The sequence below is a fragment of the Uloborus diversus genome, chromosome 2 (genome assembly GCF_026930045.1).
Source record: "Uloborus diversus isolate 005 chromosome 2, Udiv.v.3.1, whole genome shotgun sequence".
NCBI classification, from domain to species: Eukaryota; Metazoa; Arthropoda; class Arachnida; order Araneae; family Uloboridae; genus Uloborus; species Uloborus diversus.
In genome coordinates, this window is record NC_072732.1 from 1459462 (window position 1) to 1484137 (window position 24676).

At 30.9% G+C, this 24676-nt stretch overlaps 1 protein-coding gene across 1 annotated transcript in view; it reads right to left on the minus strand.

Annotated features, from left to right (window-relative positions):
• Nucleotides 1–4672: 4672 nt before the first annotated feature.
• Nucleotides 4673–24676, minus strand: part of LOC129217729 (sarcolemmal membrane-associated protein-like) — a 62538-nt gene continuing 42534 nt past the window's right edge. Inside the window, exons 13-17 of the mRNA XM_054852065.1 lie at nt 19610–19663; nt 19326–19487; nt 14110–14172; nt 10383–10508; nt 4673–4776 (exon numbers count right to left, since the gene is read on the minus strand). Coding sequence (XP_054708040.1) covers nt 4673–4776; nt 10383–10508; nt 14110–14172; nt 19326–19487; nt 19610–19663 — 509 coding nt within the window. The remainder of the gene's footprint in view (nt 4777–10382; nt 10509–14109; nt 14173–19325; nt 19488–19609; nt 19664–24676) is intronic.

The following is a 24676-nucleotide window of genomic DNA, read 5'->3' on the forward strand; positions in this document are numbered from 1 at the left end:
CTACACCCTCACATTCAGTTTCCACAAAAATTTCATTGCAGGAGAGTGTGGGGCAAAGTGAAATGGTTAAGATGACCGAGTTTTTTCCAAAATGAACAAATCGTAAATTTGTTTTGAAAATTGCAGTACACAAAGAAAGAACATTGTATTTTACAGTAAAACTCGTGTTGAAACAGTATTTTTAATTTTTGGCAGTTAATTTGAGTCTCCAAAAAAAAAGTGGAAATTTTTTCATTTTTTTTTCATGGGGCAAAGTGCAAAATAAAATATTTTTCGAATGAAATATTTTCTATTCGATTATAAAACATATTTTTGATCAAAAGAATCAATAAATAAAAGGTTGAATGAATAAATAAAAAGATAATGAAATAATGAACTAATAGTTAATAAATAAATAAATATATGAAGAAAAATAAATGAGTAAAAGAATGAATGCATAAGAAAATAAGTGAATGAATGAATAAATATAAGTGAATTACAAAATGAAGGAGGGTAAATGAATTGATAAATAAATGAAAATGAAAGTGATTTATATTAAATGATTGAATGAGTAAATGAAACAAACTATTTCACTTTGTCCCATCCACTTTGCCCTGCGTGTACTTCACTAATTGAACAATTTATTTAAAATATAAATAATCTTAAATTAACTAAATTAACACTGCATTGAATATTAGGAAATCTCAATAATTATTTAAAGTGTTGATAACATGAACACTTTATCATTTTATATTAACAAAAAATGTTTTTACTTACAACAAAATATGACAATAAGAGTATCAATTTTTGAAAATTGCTTGTATTATCATATTCCTTGATTTTCAGAGGTAATTTTTTCTTGACTGGAATAGACTACATATGAGTCTACATAGTTAAAATATTACTAGATAGGTGGCGCTAAAAGCAAAGTAAATAATTCACTATTTCACTTTGCCCTGCTAGTTCACTTTGCCCCATGTTCCCCTAATTATAACTGAAAGGTAAACAGGTACTTTAGGAGGGCTAAAAAAAAAATCACTCATGCATCAATCGATCAATAAATTATCAGATTAACGACGACGAAAACAGTGAAGCAAAAAAGGTGGTTATCATTATTCAGTTATTATTTGTTGTTCGATGAAAAATAATGAAATTCAGAGTATTTCTCATAAAATTAAAATTTTTATAAAATTACGGTAAAGGTAAGTACTCTTACGTATAAAGTTGTAGAACTTGTGCCCACTTAAAATGAGTTTTATGACATTGTTTATTTAATTAGATCAAAGTAGAGATACAAAAAAATCTATTGTACACATGGCAGGAATTAAGCTGGGTTCAAAAGTCCTTCAGCATAAAAGCTAAAATTGTGGGAAAAGTTTTAGCAGAGTGCTAAAATAATATATATTTTCATATCTTTCTAAACACCCCAATGTGTTTCATCTCCAGTTTGAAAATAAAATTTTTGTTTCATCTATGACATCTTTAAAAAAGTGCAGCAGTTTTTTTTTAACGTAAAATAAAAAAAGAAACTACATGTTTGGTTTTTTGAACGCTGCACTCCCCTCCTCCGAATAATGCAGTTATTGAGGGGGACATAATGCCAGAAGACTAAGCATTGTTGAGCTGAATAGTAATTTAAAAATCTTGGCTTAATATTTAAAATAAATTACTAGTTTTAAAAACTAAAAAAACACGCTTTCGTAGCAAAATGAACTAAAAAGTGAAAAATAATCTTTGGATGATAGTAGTTGACCAATCACTTAATTTTAATGTAATACAAAAAACCGTGGGGGGCTGTCTATTTACATTTTTGCTCGGACAACAAATGGAAGAAATTCAAGACAACTGATAAGAAGCCCCCCACGCTTTTTTGTATTACATTAAAATTAAGGGATTGGTCAACTACTATCATCCAAAGATTATTTTTCACTTTTTAGTTCATTTTGCTACGAAAGCGTGTTTTTTTTAGTTTTTTAAACTATTATTTGATTTTTATGTTTTTTAGTCTTATGTTGGAGAATTATCAGGCAAAATTGCAATTACTTCTTTTCGTAAAAGTTGAATTGACGAAATTATTTTTAAAACGAGTGTGAGGTAATATCTTAAAGTTAAGACAAGGGCACCCTGATGGGAAGCTACTGTGAGTCATCGATGTATATTTTCGGAAATCATATTTATATTATTTTGGAAATTTGAGATGCATTTGAATAAAAGTTTTGTTCAACAATGGTCTGATCACCAATGAATTTCCAATGGAAGGCTCACCTCAATTTTGGCATGAAATGAGTTTAAAAAAATTCTATTTTATGTTCTAATTACCTTGGAACATTGGAACACATTTTTTCTGATGCAGAAAAATGAAAGGTTTTTCTAGATATTTTTAAATAATTTTTGCGAGCATTTTTTAATGTATTTTTTCAAATTTTTCCTTTTTCATTGTTAGATTCATGCCAAAATATTGATTAAATTTTGAGAAAACTAACAATTAAAAGAGTTAATTAATTAATTTGATTATAGAATATTGCATTGTCATCGGGTCTGAGGTCGCGTGACAAATTTCAAAAGAATCCGATCGCAGGAAGAGGGCAAAAATTGAGCTGCAAGATTCCGTTACAAGATACATGCATACATATACACATACATACATGTGAAGCTAATAAAAGTGTGTTAAAAAGATTAAATTGAGTATCGCCATGCTGCTTTCTCTCTTGAATCATAAGTTTTTTTTTTAATAATTTATTTTTTGTTGGAGCAAAATAGTGAGAATGCTTTGCTTATTTTTCGCAATTCAGATAGTGTTTTCTCATTTTGCGAAAACTGCGATCGTAGCGGAAACCCTGACACATGGTCTTGAGGCGAAATGGGATGCCATCCCTCTTTTAACGATTTGATTATACTGCCGTCGTGTGCAGGTAAAGGGCAGTAACTACAAATTTTTCATTTTTTTGCATTTTTGTCATCTACTGTACGATATCTTTATTGCACAAGCTCGCTTATTTGGTTTCTGCTGAAAAAAAGGCGCGAAAAAGACGTCCAATTCCAACATTTCCCTATTGTTTGCATTGAATCCGAAACGCGTTTCTTCAAATATCTCCAAAACTCATTTCTACAGATACTGCCGTTTACCTGCACACGGCAGTATGGGTCTTTAAGCAAGTATTTGTGTCTCAGATGGTACTGAATTCAGGGGCCAATCCAGGATTTTTTCCTCACTACCTATTTTTGTGAAAGTATTGCATCATTCTATTTTTGTGAAAGTTTTTTTTATCAGCATTATTTTTGTGAAATTTTAGATGCATCCTAATTTTTGTAAAAGAAGTAGTGGAACAAGTGAAATTTTAGTTCGAAAAGTGTAAATGTCATTTAGTATTATTTTTAAAAGGTTTCGTTTTTTTTGGAGGGGGGGGGGGGAGCTGAAAACCTGTACAATATAGGAAATTATGAGAAAAACGGTTCATCAAAACAGATGTTTAAAGATTGCAATAATATTGCATAAATACACTTTGGTGAGAAACAGCTAAAAATGAGTTAAAATACTACAAAACAAAAAGGTTTCTATTTAAGCGATTGTTCATATAAACCTGCTTATAATATGATTTTATGAGTATAATTTGTTTTAAACAGTGAAACAAATTTTATATTTTAAAAAGCGAATTTTTGTGAAATTTTCGATGTTTTTGTGAAGCTACTGATTTTATTACTTGATTTTTGTGAAAGTACCGATTTCAAAACAAGATTTTTGTGAAGGTACCGAAAAACGGTAGCAAAATCAGCCTGTATTGGACCCTGGAATTACACCAGGAAGACTGATAGACCGAGATGGTATGAAGATTCCATGAAATGGACAATCCAAGGAGTTATAAAAAATAAAGTGGCATGCTTAAAATGTGTAAAATGGGCTGAAAACTCATGTGCCGGTGTGCACAGCGATGATGATGAGGCAGCATTAATATGTAAACTTTTGTGAACAGCCTTAAATTACCGATTCAATAAAAATACTTAGTTTTTAAGGAATAATTGGCATAATCTGTGCTACGAATTAAATTTTTTTTGTATAAACATTTTAAAATATTTTTCTAAGTAAATTGTAATTTTCTGTTATAACTTGGTTCGAGTCTAAAATGATCTTGCAAGACAATATAAATTTAGATTTAAAATGAATACAGTAGAAGACCGTTATAATGCACACCTTGGGACCAGAGCTTTTGCGTTTTATAGATCATTTCAAATTTTGAAACTAATATTAAGAATATATCTATATATTAGCACTTCAGAATGAGTTTTATCTGCAATGAGTATTAAAGCACCCATATTACAATGAGTTATTCACAAATAAATATGTTTCACAATCAAAATCCTGTAGTTCTGGTAGCTTCATGGTTTGCATAACAGCTGCATTTTCAAAAGCCATCTGGTATTTTCTGTTTACTGTAAGTACTAATTATACCTTAAAAGCTTTGAATTAAGATGGAAAGATGAGAAACTGTTTCAAAATTTGATTTTCCTTACAATTTTAGTGCTTGCAAAGCAAAACAGAGGGATTTTTTAAACTTCAAAGCATATTGTTTACTTCTGAAAAGTTGTGCGTTTTATAGAGAATTGCGTTATATAGGTCAGCTTTATTACGGTCTTCTACTGTATTCCATTCCATCCCATCCCAGGTTCCCCCACATAGAAAGTAAAAACGGGTCAATTATATCGTACCTTTGGCTGGATAACTGCCATCCTTCATAAATTCTATTCCTAATTCTTTTTCACTTTCGGATTCTTTTTCTTTAATTAATGATAATAACTTACCTGTAAGAATACAAAGAAAGTAAGAATAAATAATCATAACTACAATTACATTATTTAAAAAAAAAGTTTTTGCACATGATACTAACATATGCAATATCGGCTATTCTCACTTCAGTGGCTTTAAGGAAAAGGTTACTTCATTTCCAAAAAAAGTTTGTTAAGAATCAACATAAAACCATCTTACATCATCAAAAATTCTTTTCAGAAACGATACTCTTCCCAATTAAACCACATAACACGGCAGCCTCTCGATGGTCAATTCGTTTTTCGCATAAATCGAAACTAGTTGAATTCAATAAATAAACAGAAAAATCCGATTAAAAATTTGCAGATTTTTCTTTCTTTTTTCTTTTTTAGAAAAAAAGGAAAAATCACTACTAGCACTAGCTTTTTTTTCCAAAAGCAGAGTTCGAAAACATTTGGTAAAAAAAGATTACCACATTTGAAACTTTAACAAAATGTTCTCTTTTTTAGTTGTTTATTAATCAAATGTTCTTACTTTTGAAGTTACAATTGAATTATGCTGATTGGGCTACAACAAAAAGTGCTTATTTGTAGAGTGTATGAAATTATTTGACTTGCATATATTTTAAATATATTACTCCACAATTTGTAAACAATTAAGAGAAGATCTAATGACACACATCCCTAAACATTTATTTACTAATCTAAATAACTTCGAACTACAGTAAACTTCCAATTATCCGCGGAATAAAGTGGTATGGTAACCGTGGATAATTCAAAACTAGGTAAAAACAATGCTAGAGTATGCAATAGCTTAAAAGTATCAAGAACAATTGCATACATTTAAACTAAGCTAAAATAATAACAGTGTGTGTAAAAAATGCATGTAAAAGCTAAACGAGAAGTTCCGTCTAGAACTAAATGAGCCTACCTTCCCATATACCCATACTACTTTCTAGTACCTGATCAATATTCTTAAAAATAGCTAAAATCGCAAATTGTTGCAAACATATTTTTTTTAATATTTAAGCTGATTTCTAGGAATGAACCTAGACTTCACTCATCTAAAAAAAAAAAACTTTTTAACAAAGTAGCTAATACACTTTTTTTCCCATTAAAACAATTCTTTAACAGCTTTCAAAACGAAAAAATAATAATTAAAATTAATAAGGTCATTAAAATAAATACATCATATCAACAAAAAAAAAATAGTCTTTTTTCCCCCTGTTGCCAAAAATAATTTTTTAAATGAATTAATGCACTTACCAAAAAAAAAAACAATAAAATGTCAAAACAACAAGTTTGTTCGAATCGGACTATTCATTCAAAAGTTATTGGGGGGGGAGGGGGGGGGACAGACCGACATTTTCCCCCATCTCAATACCCTACTTTCCAATTTTTTAATATTTGATATTTATTTAATCATTTTATTTATTTTTGACTTTTTTTTGTTTTTCGCGATATTTTTAAGATGCATTAAGCCTTCTTTCATGCTTTTTTCTTCTTTCTCTGACTTTTACACGGAAAGTAGGCTAAAAAGGATCGTTCATTGTTGCAAACAGATCACCGACTTACGCGAGCAAATCGTGCAAACTGATTACCTGCAACCTACAAAAGATGAAAACCTCAAAGTCCAGTTCAAACTGTGTAGCTTGCGGTCCAGTTCAAGACTGGTCCAGTCACTTGTTTACGCACTTAAGTAGGGCAAAGCTAAAATTCAACAAGTAGTGTAGATTTTAAGCAGTAAGTAGTGTTAGATGTAAAAATTAGGTTTTACTCGTCAGATTTCGGTAAGTTTGATGTCATTGGAAGGTAGGGGGGAAAAAGAGAAATGATAATGTCTAAAAATATATTTTTCACTAGTTAAGTTAAAATGTGTTCATTGTTAATCATCAACAAAATTTTTTTTTAACTGTGAAAGGTCGCGGATAAGCTGCTCACGGATAATTGGGGGTTTGCTGTACTTATAACAACTTCACTGTAACTCGCACTGTTTACAATATTTTATTAATTTATTTGTTTTTCAAGAGAAACACTTTGAATTCAAGGTTTACTTTTTGTGATTAATTTCTTTCCTTCGTACATATCATAAAACTTTATTTGTTGAGAATTAAGATGAATTAGGGCCTCTTTAAATTTTGATTTTAAATTTAGTTTCACTCCTAAGCATTTTTATCACACAAACAAGGGCGTCCATATAGAGTGCAAGGGAGGGGAGGGGGGCTCGAGTCCCGAACTTCCTTCCTTTTAGTACTTTTTTCTTTTCAAAAATAAAAAACATTTCTTCTCCAGCCATTAATGAATAAGTTGTTAAAAATGTCAAATTTTAACGACTCTAATTTGTCCTGAAACAGGGTGGCGACAGGAACTGTGAAAAAAAGTTCCCTGACTTTTCCCTGATTTCCCTGATTAAGTTCACCAAATTCCCCTGATTTACGTTACCAATGATAATGGTTTTCTTTCTTTGCTCTACTTGAAATCCATTGTATGTTTGTATTAAATGCAGTATTTTAAACGTTTTAAGTTGGGTAAAGTTGTTGAATTAAAGATATATTTTAAAAAGATGCTACTTTTTTAATAAAATAGTAAAAAAAAATATACCAAGTCAATTTTTTTGGAAAAAACCCTAAAAAACAGTACTTTTAAATTTTTCTAAATGGAAAGATTATAGAAAATTAAAAAAAAAAATTACTTCCAGAAACCACTTAGCATAAGAATTTTAAGAAACTATTAAAATCACTCTTAAAAAAATATGTGCATTTATGATAGAACTAAAACGTAATTGAAATTATTTTGAACTAAATTTTCAAAGTTATTTTTATTGAAAGTTCAATTTTAGCAATTAAGTTAAAAACGAGAAGAAGAAATAACTTTTAAACTTTTATCAGTATCAATTCAAAAACCAAAGATTTCTTCTTGAAATCGTGATTACAGTACGGTAATTACTTCGAAACAATGGGATAAAGGCAAAGGAGCTAAGGCATTAATGACGGCTTCCTCTTTGCCTGTACGGTTGCTTATTTTACGTAGCATTGAAAGCGTGAAAGGAAATTTCAAGCTAGGTAAAATAAACAACAACAGACACAGAAGCAATCTTAGGAAGTTCGTCCTGTGGTTAATAAGTAAGATTCAATACTTTGACATTGAGGAAAAAAGATGCAAAAATATGTGGCAGTGTATAATTGCACCTCATTAATTTTACTTTTCTTTTGAACAGATAATTGGCAGAAAATGAGTAGGGAATTAAAGAACTTAATTTTGTAAAGCAAAAAAAAAATCTCTTCATAAAATCAATTTCTCTGATTTTTGTTATTTTTTCGAAATTCCCTGATATTTCCCTGACTTTTCCCTGATTAATAAACTTCCCTGACTTTTCCCTGAGTCACCATCCTGTGAAATCTGCCTCCATGGGAAAAATATCCTGCTAAACCATGATTAAAATATCTGAGCCCCCACCCCCTTACAATTTTGCATATGGGCGTCCACGCACACAAAGATATGCATTCAGCATGCTAAGAGGTAGGTCTTATTATACAGTAAAACCCTCTAATGCAGACACTGACAGGATTTTTTTTTTTTTTTTTGTCTGCAATAGAAGGGTTTCTGCAGGGCAGGGGTTTAATAATGTTATTTGTCTTGGAATCAGGGAATTAAAAATTGTCCGCACAGGAGGGGTGTCCGTTAGGAGGGGTTTTACTGTACTTTTGTATTTCTCCACACAACTGTAAGACTTATTGATTAAGAGTTTGATCAGTCGTCTCCTTTCCATTTTATTTACTTTTTTTTCCAATTTATTCTTCTTTTCAAAATACATTTTCTCTTGTAGATTAAATACAAGATCTTAAAAAAAAATTACCTTTTTTTAAATTTATTTATTTATTGACAGGAGGAAAGGATTCTACGACCTACATATTTTTGTCTTGTTTATGTTTAATTGCATAATCTTACATAAAGTTCCTGTTTGAAAACTTATCCTAAAATTTATTTTTTTAATAGGATTTAGAAATATAAAGAAAAATTTGTAAAGCATATATATATATATATATATATATATATATATATATATATATATATATATATATATATATATATAATAAACAACAACAAAAAACACTATTTAAATTCAGTGTTGTAAAATATTACAATTCTACTTTTGTTAAGATTCCTCCTAAAGGTTAAGTCCTAAGTCAGTTCCTGTAGCGGTTTAAAAATGACCACTTCAACAGTGCTTTAAGCATTTGGAATATTTTACTAGAAGCAGTTGTTACAGCAGTTTTAAGATCATCTTCATTGGGGATTGATAAACAGACTAGGATCAGCCTAGCTGGGCCCAGAGCCCGTTTTTTATATCTGGATTACTTTGAACCACGGGTGCAGAATATGTCCGATCCGGCGATCCTAGAGCGGGGGAAATTTTACTCGTTTGGGGAAATTTTGCTGATTCAAGTCAGAGTTTTTTGCGAGATTTTAAAAGTTTCCCATAAAATAAAAAGAAAATGTGGAAACTTCCATCAAAAAATCATTTTTTGTTCTTTTTAGACCGATTAGCAATTTGTTTTCAGTCCGTGTAACTAGTCGCAATTTTGTAAACATGGATCGCTACTGGGCTGCTTATGTAAAGCAATTTCTCCTTTGGTCGCGTATGCGTAGAACGTATTTTCCCCCAGACTTCAGCTCACTACGTTGGCTCTGTTGGCGCGATGTTTGGCGCTTTTCGTTTTCACCTCGGTTCTTCCTATGTCGCTCACAACTTTCCCTCTGGGAGAACACCATCGTTGTAACCCTGTGCGATTTCCCGCAAGTGCTCGGAATAAATGCTTGCTGTAACGTTTTGCGTTTTTGTTAGCATTAAAATATTTTTCATCAGTAATAATAGTGCTATGTTTTTTAATTTGTCTTTAAAAATATATGTAAAGGGAATAGTAGAAAATAAATAACAAATTCATGGCAAAGTTCAACTTTGTTACTTTTTTATAAGTGGGGTATTTTATATAATTATATATTTCACGTATATGATATCAGCATTCGAAATCATCGCTGGTCCACTGGTCCCAGATTAGTAAAACTGGCCTTAGACCACCACAAAAAAATAATTAGTGGTCCCTGGACCCATCAAATTTTTTTTGTATAGTACTATAAAAATGTGGTGAGTTATTTAGCGTTAATTTTAACATGGACCGGTGATAATATCTGCTGACCAGTATATATTCACTCACTGGTCCTAGTAAGATTTTTCAGTAATTTCTAATGTTGGATATTGTCATATATAATGAGTCAAGAAGTAGAAAGCATTGCATTCAATAAATTTATGTTCAAATTATTTTTTAGCAGTTCAAAAAATTTCTCCTCGCAACTCTGTATTTGCTGACTTACTACATATATGCCAAGTACTTAGAGCAACACTTGTGACACATATTTTTTAAACCTATAATGATATAGAATTTTTTTTTAAGCTTATATGTATCTTAAAATTTTGAGGAAATTTTCATATGGATTGGGGGAAATGTTAGAAGGAAAAACATTTTCTGCACCCCTGCTTTGAACTTTTTTAAGATGCGCTCATTTTGAATTATAGAAGTTTAAAAACCGCACACAAACCACATCCTGTACGTTATACTTTACAAAAATAGAAAAGAGCTCACATTCTAATTCTAACACGTGCTCCGTCTTCTCCTTCACCTGTTGCCTGGCAGTGGATAACTGTTCCTGAACGTTACGTAGTTCGGCAGATACCTTCTTGGCATTGGTTTGTACTTCATCTAACTGAGCTGTAAAAATACATCAAATATTTTAATGCCACGTGCCGGCAGACAACGGCACGATTACAAGTAAGAGAGACAAAAGAATGAATATCCGTTGCTCCCCCAAAGGCGTGATGAGATAAATAACCAAAAAGAATCCATATCACCGACTTAGTCCAGAAGCTGTTTTCGGTCACAGACGAATTCAAAAATAATATAGCAAAAGGGTTAGTCCAGGTATTTTTTTTTTTACGAGAGTCCCTTTTTGTCCACTTTGGGAAAACACTTATTGAATTTTGCAAACTTCATTTAAAAAAAATAGTTATTACTGATATTTGCAATAAAAATAGAATAATAGTTAAATGTAAATTTACTCAAAATACACTAAAATTTTGAGCAATGTTTGTTAAATAGTTTGTGAATATTTTTCATAATTTTCTGTGACTTTTGTAGAAGGATATGTAATACAGGGGTAGAAGTGATCGACTTGTCACATATAGGACATTTTCCACAAAAAAAATGTAGGACACATTACATTTATAGTTTTGTTATGAAAAAAGAAATAATACATACATATTATTTATTTATTCTTATCAATGATTTTGTTTAAAAAAAAAACCCTCAAACAAAATTATAACTTACACCTGAAATGACTTTCCTGTAGTTGAAAGAATAGCTTTTGAAAAAAGTGTACTTTGTAGACAAAAAAAAAAGTTAAATTTATTGATAATTAACACAGCAACTCACAATTTTTGCAGGGATAGAAATGTCACAAACACAGCTTATATAGATAAATAAAAACCGTCTTTGTGTTGAGAACTAACAGGAAATAACCAATGCTTTGTAGCACAAATATATAGATATTTTGTTCTATAAAATTCCACAAAAAGAAAAGATTGCAAAAAGACTATTAGAACATTCCAGTCAGAAAATGCACTGAACGCAAAAATGTACCCGCGAAAACAAAAACCGAAAAAAAAAACCCACGCTGGAAAACAAAACAAACTGCTGTTGCCGAACGCAAAATTCTAAAACCAACTTTAGAATTCGTTCTCGAAACTCCACCCACTACAGTGACATCATATTGCTGTGGCCAATGAGAGAAGATGCCTGTTGCAGGATTTAGTGAGTTGCGTTTTTTAATTTGAAATTCATTTGCACACGTACTTTCAACGAAAGATACGAAGTCAGATAGTTTATTTACTGTTGTTTTAAAGAAATAAATTGGATAAAAAATAGGAATATAGGAAATATAGGACGTTTTCCAAAAATATAGGACGATTTTCATACTTTTTTTAAAATATAGGACCACTTCGACCCCTGGTAATACTGTGAAGCACAATTTATACATTTTTAACAATTATACGGTTTTTAAATTGGTCCTTGCAGAGTCTAATACACATTAATGTGTACCTATTATACATTTCTTCACTTATATGCTTTTTCCATGCAGTCCCTTCAAAAACGTATAAACGGTGCTTCACGCCTTATCTTATGAATTGATCATAAGATTTTTACTGTCACAGTAATATTCAAAAGCAAAGATATTATCTTTGTATTTCAATTGCTTTTTAAAAGAGATAATTTACCTTCACAAGTAAAGAACACTATTGTAAGCTATTTAACCTGGTTTTTATTTAGTGATTATTAAAGGGCACAATTCATTCATTTAGGGAAAATTTTTGAAATAATTATAATATGAACATTCGGGGCATTTGAAAAACAGGTCACACAGGGTTCGTACTCAATTTCAGAAATAAAATGAAGCAGTTTTGAAAGAGAAAAATGAGATTTTGGAGTTGAACTAATGGGCTACCATTAAATGATGTCACTTTTTTTCATCATATTTGACAACTTTCCCCCTTTATTACAAAGTGTCATACTTCACCTAACTCCTCTTGTCACATGTCATTTTTTACAAACATATTGTTACAATAACTGTGTGATGTCACTTTTTGTCACCCTCTCTCTTCCCCTTGTCAATTTCATGAGCCCATCTCCCCTCAAGGCATGACATCACTTGTGGATGATCCTTTTTTACAATATCATAACTTTCATTTACTAAGCAATTGTTTTTTTAACACAATCACTTAATATAGTACATCGACTTATGTATTTTTAAATATTTAAATAATAATTAGACAACCTGACTTTTGCTGCTGAGAGTGTGGAGGAGAGAAAAACAAAAACCACAAAACTTGAAAAAATAGCCAATCAACAGCATGATTTATTACACTTACGAGATGTCTTAGTCTTCCAATAACATTTTCACCTTCAACTTTTATGACTTAACTATAACAATCAATTTGTAAAGCCTATCTTTATGAACAATAAATGCACGAAATGACTACATTAAAATGGCCCTTGTGACAAAGTTAGTTTTCGATCTAAGTATTTTAAGTTACTGTCATAGAGGAAGATTATGTAGCTTGAACTGAAAAAAAAAGGAGTTTTGAAGGAGTTAAAACCAAAATGAAGGAGTTTGAAGGGCCCTTCAAAAAATTTTCCTAAATGAAGGAGTATTGGAGGAGTTATGAAGGAGCGTATGAACCCTGTCACATTAGCCATTTTCACTTTCCTAGGCAATTTTTAATCTCTTCAGAACTAATGATACAAAGTTATCTGGATTCTGATCCTCAGCCTAGATGCATATACTCTTCTCTCAGAACGAAGCATTTTTCTTTTGAGACCATTTCAATTAATATGCAAGTTCTGTGGAAACTATCGATCTGTTACAAACATTGTACGTTTTGGCATACAGTGAAGCACCGTTTATACGTTAATCTTTTATACGTTTTTTAATTTGGTCCCTGCTGAGTTTAATACATATTAATGTATCCTGCTATACATTTTTTTTTCATTTGTACGCTTTTTTCATACAATCCCTTCCAAAACCAGGAGCCACTCCAGGATTTTTTTCTCGCTACCTATTTTTGTGAAAGTATTGCATCATTCTATTTTTGTGAAAGTTTTTTTTATCACCATTGTTTTTGTGAAATTTTAGACGCATCCTAATTTTTGTAAAAGAAGTAGTGGAACAAGTGAAATTTTAATTCGAAATGGGTAAATGTCATCTAGTATTTTTAACAAGTTTCTTTTTTTTTTGGGGGGGGGGGGGGTAGCTAAAAACCTAAGAAGTACAAAAAATACCATCGCAATTTCAGCTTAATGGTCTATGTACTGTGTATAATATAGGAAATTATGAGAAAAACGGTTCCTCAAAACAGATGTTTAAAGATTGTGATAATATTGAATAAATACACTTTGGTGAGAAACAGCTAAAAATTAGTTAAAATACTACAAAAAGGTTTCTATTTAAGCGATTGTTCATATAAACCTGCTTAGAATTTTATTTTATGAGTATATTTTGTTTTAAATAGAGAAACAAATTTTATATTTTAATATGCGAATTTTTGTGAAATTTCCGATGTTTTTGTGAAGCTACTGATTTTAATACTTGATTTTTGTGAAAGTACCGATTTCAAAACAAGATTTTTGTGAAGGTACCGAAAAACGGCAGCAAAATCAGCCTGTATTGGGCCCTGAAAACGTATAATCGGTGCTTCACTGTATTATGTTTTGAGTGATAGAATAATAAATGACTACAAAAATAACTTTAATGATGTACCTCTGACTTGCAACAACTCCACATCAACTACTTTTTTGTTGTCTCTGGTTTCACTCAGGACTTCTGTCAAAAACGAAAATAAGTATTAATTTATAGTATTTAAGAGACAGAAAATATCACGATTAAAGAAACATCTGCAAAAGAGCAAACTATCTAAAGCATACAAAAAACAAACCAATCTATTTCAAAAAAAAAAAAAGAAAGAAAAAGAAAAGAAAGCATGGATGGAAACTGCGTAAGCAAGAATTTAAAGAATGGTCATTGTTATCAGAAGCTATGTTAGAAGTTGTTTAAAATACTCTTCCTATACATTGTAATATTATAAATGGACAGACGAAAGATTCTAAGATACAAAGGCAGAGTTTTTAAACAATTAGCCATTTCATCTTGCCGCACTAGAAGTGTACGATTTTTATTTTAAAAAGTTATTTTGCATTCTATTTTCGGCATCGCTCAAAGAGGCCACAAATAGCAGGACAACTTTGAGCCATGAATTCATTTTAAAATGAGTTTAAGGGGGTCACAGTAACTTTCAAGCAATTTCTTTTAATTCATATAAATTTTATATTTCTTTGAAACCATAACATGCATACTTATTTCGTAATCAATAATTTATTTTCAAAATTAAAAACTTTGCCTACTTTTTTTTGAAAATTCAAAAAATTGAGGAAAATTTTAACTTTTTTAAATCCCTAAGGCTTTTTTATTTTTGCACGAATTTAAAAAACGTTTTTTGCAAAACGATCACTATAAATCATCTCTAAAAATTTGTGCATTCATTTGCTTATGAGTTCATTAGAAAATTTTCTGTGATTAATTATGTAAAAAATCAATGTTTTTTACAAAAAAATTTGGTTTTTGAAGGTTTAACATGCTCTAAACATTAAAGTAATTTATAAGATGCTTATCCAATGCACAGTTTTGTTAAGTATGTTATCCCAATTGCAAAAAGTATTACTTTAAAGCTGTATCTTTAACAGAAAAAAACCTTAGGTATTCTAATGACATGAAAACAAAAAAAAAAAACCATCATCGAGAAGAAGCAATTTGAAGTTTTTCTTTTGCATAAGAACACATAGGGAGCATGGCCTAAAACCACTCACAACTTTTTAAATATTTGAACTAAAGCAATGAAACTTTTCCCCTGTGTTCAGAATAGTTTTTTGTTTTGAAATAAGCAATAATTTTTTTTTTTTTGATCGTTTCATCATTTTTGAGGTACAGAAACCCCTTAATAATTAATAATTTTGGATAACTATCCCACTACTTTTTAAAGCCTTTTTTAAATTTTAGACAGTAAAACTTACAATATGAGAGGGGCATTTCTAAACAGAGAAATTGTGGCTCAAAGTTAACTTAAATCACCATACTCTTTTTCCTATTTTGAATCTAGCAGTCTTGATCGTTTCGAGAAAAACATTCCCAAAAAAGCGGAAAGAATCCGACATGCATGAAATTTTAAAAATTCAAGAGCTTATATAAATATAAAAAGAGGATTTAAAAAAAGTTTATCATTTTTGCCTCATTAAAATGCTTAGGCTTTTTTTTTACAGCTTTACAGTAAAAAGACTTTAATAGCCAATATATCTGCTGTATTCATTGTTTGTAAATTATTTTTGCTATGAATATAAGGGCTGTTTAAATAATAATTATTATAAATAATTTTCAATGAAGAAGACTAAAGGTAAAAATACAGCTTTTGTTTTACTCATTTACTTAATTAAAACTACATTAATTTTCTTTCCAAAACCAAAACTTTTAGCAAATATTTGTGCTATTTTACATGTAGATATGTCCAGATTTTGGGGATACATATAATTTCTGATTAAAAATAAGTTGTACTAAAATAGGAGCAAAATGAAAAATAAATGCAAATGAGGCACAGATTGTCAAGAAAATAACAGCATTTTCTTTGCAATGTGCCCTTTCAGTTTTCATCTTACCCTACTGATAATGACTAGCTTATGAAAAACAAGGAATTATCAAGGTGAAAGCTGTAACAGCATATATGTAACAATAAAGATAATTGGAATAAAGCATGAATAAAGAAACAATAAAAAAAATAATCAGATTAAAAAAGTTGAAATTGATATTTCTTATTTTCAAAATATGCAAGAGTTGTTCACTAACAAACACCCATTCAAGGTCTTACTTCCACAAACATTATGAGATACAAGCTACAATTAAAACGCAGCAGTACAACAAATGATTAGAATGGATGGTAAAATGATATACTGGGGTACAAAATGAGCTTTTACAGAAACACAATAGAACATGCACTTAAAAAAAAATCTTCACGAAATGTAAGTCATGCCACTAAAAGGACAAACAGGGTTCATACTCTATTTGGATGAAAAAATTCCATGACTTTTCCAGGACTTTTTCATGACTTCATGAAAATTATCATGACCTTGTTACATAAAGAGAATAGTACATAAACTAGTCTTTTTTTTTTTTTTTTTTGGAAATGAGCATTAGCAAAACTTTTATGTGAATGCCACTATCTGATTGAAACAATATCAGTGTACACCTAAAAAACTGAATAATTCTTACCTGTTTTCATCATATAAGTTTAAGTTAAGTAAAACTACAGTGAATGATGCTTAAATGTCGACTATTTTTTTTTATAAACAGGCAGAATGATAATGATTGGGGAAAAGGTTGAATGAATCATTACTAAGTTTCAATAAATTTGCTTTAAAAGTTGCCTTTTAGTGTCAACTTGAACAATTTTTCGGTTCTTTAAAATAAAGCCACATTCTTTAGTAAATTCATGTTTCTAACCAGATATTTATTTTTAAAAATTAAAAATAAAAGCATTTCATAGTGAATAAATCTTCTGATTTAAATGTATTTGTTTACTTATTTGTACATTTTCAAATGTATATAAATGAATAGGTTCAGAAATTCCAGAACATGTTTGAATAATGACACTAAACGCACCTGTGGGTCGCATGTATTATTTTTGCGGGCCGTATATTGGACACTACTGTTTTTGAGCATTAGAATTCCCCTGTTTCTGTATTCTATCGCATGACTAAAGATTGCCCAAAACCTTCAACAAATTGAGATAAACTCTGATAAATTTTAAAATAAAGATTTAGGAGTGATGGAAACGAACTTGGATGCAATGTTTTTTGAGATCGTTCAATTTTCCAGTTTAAATAGCTTTCATGGTGCAATACACTCAAGATTTCTAATGCTCTTTTCAGCTACTGTTACTTTTTCTCAGAACATTTTTCCATGACTGAAAATAAATTTCCATGACTTAGACTGAAAATTTCAATTTTCCATGACTTTCCAGGATTTCCATGAACCGTACGAACCCTGGACAAAACAAAATAAAACTGCAATCAATTATACGTAGCTATAAAAATTTAAACAAATACAAAAACAATTAACATTTACTACTCAGTGTAATTTCAAAAAAAAAAAAAAAAAGATATCTAGTATAGTATGGAAAGTAGAAACGTGCAATTACAGAAAACATACTTGCCAACCTTCGAAGAAAAAAAAAACGGGAGATTCCACTAGAGATATATAGGTGATTAACCAGCAACATATCTTCACAACAGAATTATTAAATTATGCTTTTAAATAACATAAATACTAAATTTAAAGTGAAATGGGGATTTTTTGCAGATGTAAGCTAATTGGTAGCAGCAAGAAAAACATACTGCAAAGGAAAAACCAAATAATGAGTAAATTTGCTTAAAGTTTCGTACATTCACTGGTTCCCACCAAAAAGTAGCTACAAAAATGTAATTACTAAAGTTCAAAACAAAAATCAATATATCATGAAAATAAAATATAAAATAAGTAGGTATAGGGTAGCACATGTGAAAATAACTTCAAACTTTCAAAATAATTGAAATATTTTCAAGATGCAAAAGGATTGAAATCTGCTGCAATTTTCGGTAAAGCACGAGCTTCGTTGAACAGGCAATGTGGAAAGCTTCCAAAAAATTTTGACTAAATGAGTTATTAAAAGGAAAATTTTTTATTCCCTGACATTGGTAAGACTAGAAAAGGGCGCCGCCATCTATTAGAAGAAAGTGAAACTTTTAGAGGATTGACTGAAAAAACTGCAAAAAACGGGAGAAAATCGTAAAAAACGGGAAATTGGGAGATGGAAACAAAAAACGGGAGTCTCCCGTTAAAAACAGCAAAGTTGGCAAGTATAAGAAAGGTATCTTGTAGCGTCAAATACTATGGTTGCTCAAAAATAAAACCATAATGCAAAAGAGAGGTTCAGATACGCTTTTCTAGTGTTAGCAGTCGACATGCCATTTTGAAAACTACTAAACTCAGTTTTACTTTTCAACTATTTTCATGCCCACTACAAGGGAGAAGTACTCCGTAGGTTTTGTACTGCAGTCGCACCTATATATATCGAACTTCCACATATCGAAATTTTCTTTATATCGAAATCCCAGCAAATTTCTATGTTCATTACATAGAAAAATTGTTTCTATATATCGAAAAAATCTCTATAGATCGAAAAAAATTTCGAGACATTCGTAGACTTTTTTTTCCTCTTTAGACTGTTTGTCTCATGAAAAATAAAGGTTAGGGAAGAAAATTATGTTCACTAAAGGTTGCTACGAAACTCATGAGGAATCTGGGGTTGAGAGGTATGTAGATAGGTCGTTGTTTCGTTCTAGAATTCTTAAATTCCTTCAAGTTTATTTCAAATATCTTAGGTGTAACCAATAACAATATAAAATTAGTTTCAAGTCATCCCTTTTGTCAGTTGATTATCGTTCCTAGTCGTTTTAGCTGCAGTAAAAATCATCAAGTTAAGTAGATTAATTTTTTACTTTTCTCTCGATTTGTCAAAACGAAAATCTCCTCATGTTGCGGATCAAGTTGAATTGCCGAAGAATGAAGATGTATGAAGGCGCAAAACTGTCATTTCTGTTACTTTTTTAATTATTAGCTTCCATGTAATCTGATGCTCGTATCAATTAGAAATTAGGTTTCATACACGAAAATTAGCTTTAATTTTTAATGTTTTAGGATATTTTTAGGATAAAATAAGATCGTTTCTATATATCGAAATTTCTATATATCGAATTTTTTTTCCGGCAATTTGCTTCTTCGATATATGGAGGTCCGACTGTATTAAAATTCTGCCGGCAATCCGTGCCATAAAAAACTCGCTCGGGACAAAAAAAAAGAAAAGAGTAAAAGCAACATGTTGCATGGTTCCTTACTCTTGAGTTGTTGTATATCAGCTTGTAATTTATTTATATAGTCGCTAGGCTTAGCGTCTCCATTGGTTTTGAAATCTTCGTTATCGGTATACGAGTGGGCCTCGTTTTTTCGGTTTTCCGTCCGAACCCTTTCGAGTTCCGAGGAAAGCCGATTCACTTCACCTGTGGCAAACGAGAGAACATCAATATGGGAAAACAGACATTTAGAAAAACAAGAGGATATACAGAGTTACGATAAATAAACATGCGGCGGGATCGGCCAAGGGGAAAGAGGGGAAACGTACGATTGAGGTGCTGGATGAGCTTCCTTTCCGTCTCTTCCGCAGAGTCTATGTGATCTGCAAACAAAAAAAAAAGATCCAATTCAGAACTTTGAACTCTTGAACATTTTTGAAGATGGCCCAAAAATGATGAATAAAGCAATATGTACTTAAAATACACCGCCAGCTCCGTTATTCCATCCGAGGACTGCAGTTTCGTGCTTTTTAGCACTCGTCAGCCCGGAATAGGAACCACATGAGCTGGAGGCGAAAAACCTCTTAAGGGAGCCAAACAAACTGGCAGCTAATGCAGAATTAGCAAACAGATGAGCGACCACAACAATGGTGCGGTTCAACTCAAAGATTGATGGCAAAGCTAAGGTATTTTGTAGTAAGTTACCGCCCTAAAATTAGCTACCAGTTTGTTTTGGCTCTCTTGGCTCCTTTAAGAGATTTTTTGCCTCCAGCTCATGTGATTCCTATTCCGGGCTGATGAGTGCTAAAAAGCACGAAACTGCAGTCCTCGGATGGAATAACTGAGCTGGCGGTGTATTTTAAGTATTTCTGTTTTAGCCCTGGCTTTAGGGCGGTAACTTACTACAAAAGCAATATGTCTTTAAATATACAGTCAACTCGCCATAACTCGAATCTAAAGGGACCGACCCAAAACTTCGACTTATCGAAAGTTCGACTTACCCCTAGTTTCGGTTTTGACATTTTAATATTAAAAACCATCGAACATTTTAATTAATATGTACATATAACAGACAAAATTGCAGAACTTAAAAGTTTTCAAACACAATATGCACAGTTTAATCAAAAATATTGAAGAGAAAAAAATCAAAAGCATGGTTTTGATTTCGATATCGCTGGAACCACTTGAATAGAGCTGATTGTACTTCGGGAAAAGTGCACATCTTCATTCGTTTCAGATATCAGATTCATGGATTCTACCGCTTTAGAAGTTTCTCTTTTTCATTTAATATTATTGACAGAGTACTTTAATAGTAAAGAAAACTCTCTGTCTCTCAGGACCTTATCAGTAAATAATCGAATCAAAGAATGAAGGGGATTGCAGTTTAACTTAGGTCAGCCTTTGAATAAAGGTACAATCAGTTGACTTGACACCTTGATAGCATAAAAGCAAATTTGTAGCCCAACAACATGTCAAAGAGTAACCAGTACCTTTTTACTTAAAATACTTAAAATACACCACCAGCTCAGTTTTTCCATCTAAGGACTGCAGTTTCGTGCTTCTTAGCATTCATCAGCCCGGAATAGGAATCACATGAGCTGGAGGCGAAAAATCTCTTAAGGGAGCCAAGAGAGCCAAAACAAACTGGTAGCTAATGCAGAATTAGTAAACCAGATTTTTCGCCTCCAGCTCATGTGATTCCTATTCCAGGCTGATGAATGCTAAGAAGCACGAAACTGCAGTCCTCAGATGGAAAAACTGAGCTGATGGTGTATTTTAAGTATTTCTGCCTTAGCCCTGGCATCAGGGCGGTAACTAACTACAAAATAGTAAACAGTACAGTACAACAAAAGAAAACAAGCTAACTCATTTCCGCACGTGTAACTCCTTTATCGCACAGCTTGGTGCTCTTTTTGCTTTAGAGGTCTATTGTGCAAGAATTGCAAGTGAAGGTAAATTTTAATTTTTCTCTCATAGTCACTTGTTTCTTTTTTTTCCCCCATTCTTTCGAAATAAATTTCGAATCATCTTGGAAAAAACTTCGAATTAAAAGAAGTTAACTTCGAGATATTGAAAATAATTAGCATGGAATTAAAGACAAAGGAGTCGGGACTTGATAAAAACTTATAGTAATATTAGAGTTATCGGACTTTGAGTTATTGCGAATTGACTGTATATTTTAAATCAAGTTATAAACAAATATCTAAATGTAAAGAGAGTTTAAAACAATTTGCATACATTACATTGTTAACAATATAGGCTCCAGGGGGACACTTTGAACAACTTTTTTCATTTCTTTATTTATCAAAAAAGATTATCAATTTCTCATAGCAAAAATGTCGCCATGATAGAAGTCTCTTCTTTGTAATATGGAATATTTTGAGGGTTTTTTTTTTACTTTATGGTATGTTGAAAAATGACTTCAACTGTTCACATGTGTTTGTTCACATGCAAACATGCCTGGGACATAGATGAACACAATTGAAAAATGTAGGACAAACATCATATTTCAAAAAAAAACTCTTTAATATAAACCTATGTATTTTAAACTGATTTTAAGCTTCGTTTTTTGATTAAGTAAAAATATTTTGTGTTTTTACTTCCTGAATTGTTGACCAACTACTTAGTACCAACAAAATTAAAAAAAAAAAAATAATAATAATAATAATAAATAAATAAATGTTTAATAAAAATAATTTCACAAACCTATTATATAAAAAAATATAATTTCAAATATTTACACATTTTTTAACACTTACGAAAATATCCTACACTAATATTAATATTAGAGAGAAGATATGGGAAATGTTTACATGTGCCAAATCATATCTACCTTTGAACTAACTTTCAAAAATAAAGAATTCTTAATTTATCTAAAAATTTAAACAGTCATGAATTTACTACATACTTGCCATCCTTCGAAGGGAAAAAAAACAGGAGATTTTACTAGCGGTATATAGGTGATACACCATTGACATATCCTCGCTACAGAATTATTGAATTATGCTTTTAAACAACATAACAGGGGTCTGGCCAGAGGATATTTGGGTCCGTTAACGGACCCTTCACAAAAATCCGATCAACCAAAACGGAACTTTCACAAAATCCCGATCAACCAAAACGGAACTTTCACAAAATCCCGATCAACCAAAACGGAACTTTCACAAAATCCCGATCAACCAAAACGGAACTTTCACAAAATCCCGATCAACCAAAACGGAACTTTCACAAATTGTTAATTGAAAGAGCAAATCTGAAAGCAAAACAATGCATATTTCTGTGTATAAACCGATAATTTTTGGAACCTTTTTTGAAGTCAAATTAGAGGGATCAGCTTATACAAAATCGGCTAATTTTGAAAGAAAAAAATTGGCACTCTTGCGATGCTCCTGCAAGCGATAAATAATTGCTGCTGCCAAATAAATATAATGGTTGTTTGTTTGTTTTATCACAGAGCAGCGGTGTTGTTGTAAACTTTTCTAAAAAGACATTGGTAAGCACTTTTCTCCCCGCTCATGATTTAATAAACAATAATAATATATATCTGCGAAATGAACTTAAAACTGCAAAAGGATAGTAAGGGTGGGGGAAAAATATGATCGCTTCAGATAGGGTTACCAACTTTAAAATTATCACCACTTAGCATCTGGCGTTGAACCTTTATAATGACTTGATTAGAAAATATTCTCATTTTACTAGCAATATTTGCGTTTTTACAGTGCGGTGCGATGTTTAATTGTTATTTTTGGAGAAAATTATATGGGTTTTGATTTTTCGATGCTAACAAGGATGATTAACTTTAAATAAACTCTTTTAATTACCGTTTTTTTTTTTCTTTAGATGTCTACATTTTGAAAAATGCAATCTTTTAACATCCGATATGAGAGTCATATTTTGTTCTTTTTTCGAGCTAACTTCGCTTTATTAGGATGCAAATAAATGAAAAGTCTCTTTATTTCTGTTAGAACTCTCATTTCAAGTTTTTAAAGCAAAATTCCATTTTCTGTTATGAGTCAAAAATTAAAATGCTGAATAGATGGTTTATTTTATTTAATTTATTTATTTATTGTTTATTTATTTTTTTTTTTTTTTGCTTCAACTGTGTCCACAGATGTTAATGAAATGTTTATCATAGTACCTAAAATGCAATTTTAAAATAATTTTATTAAAAATGTTTCTTTTACAAGTCGTTTTTATCCTTTTGATGCCTTCACTTTGAGAATTGCGATCTCTTTGCATCCGCTATCGGAATCCGATTTTTCGAATTTTTGATGTTTATTACCCTTTGTTAAGAGGTAAACAATTAAAATAACTTTTTATTTTTGTTAAAATCACGGAATTTATACGTTTTAAACGAAATTCTGTGCTTTTTAAGTGTCTTGGGTCACAAAGTTAAATGCTGAACCCTATTCTGAATTTTATTTATTTATTTATTTTTTTTGTTACAATTATTTTAAATACTAAACAGAAATATTTGTAGTATAATTTAACAAAATGAGAAGAAACTATTGAGAAGAAAGTGAAATTTTTAATGATTGACTGAAAAAACTGCAAAAAAAGAAGAAAATCGTAAAAAATGTAAAATCGGGAGATGGAAACAAAAAACGGGAGTCTCCCGTTAAAAACAGTAGAGTTGGCAAGTATGTTACTATAATGTTCATACGATGGTTTGCAATAATTAAAATTAGTGTATTAGTTAGCTTAAATATGTTTCTTATGAAGAAGAGAGTGATAAAATTTTTTCAACATCAGTTGAAACAAAGAAGTTGTCACACAAACATAAAATGGCTGATTGCTCTAAAAGTTTGGCAAAAAAGTAGGACTTGAGAATTTTTCAAAATTTTTTTCTTGAAGTTACGTAAGTAAAACATAACATGTTCACATGTGCCCACTTTACCCTATTAGTGAAGCGGTATTTTGATTCCAATTTTGAACAGTTTTTCAAAAATGTGAACAAAAAACCATCATTATTAATGTGCTGGCAGCAATGCTGATCTTGTTTAAATGAAAAACCTGGGCATATTTAAATTTATATCTCTATCTATAATTAGATATATATATATATATATATATATATAGTATTTATAGTTAGACTTTCGATTGATTGACAACTTTGTCTGGGGTTCTAATGGCCAGGAAGGGAAACGTATACAATTGCCAAAGCATGAGCAAAGATAAAGACTTTTTGTTATATTTAAGGTGTTCAAACAACAATAAAAGGCCTTAGACATTTTTTTTTTTTGAAACCAAATAAGGCCGCACGGAACCTAGGAACTCTGTTAGATTGCTTGTAAATTTTTTGCTTGTAAAAAATACAAATGTTAAAGTTTTAAGATATTCTCTTTTAAACATCTTCAGCATTCCAACAGTTCTTCAGAGAAGCTTTTTTTTCCTTC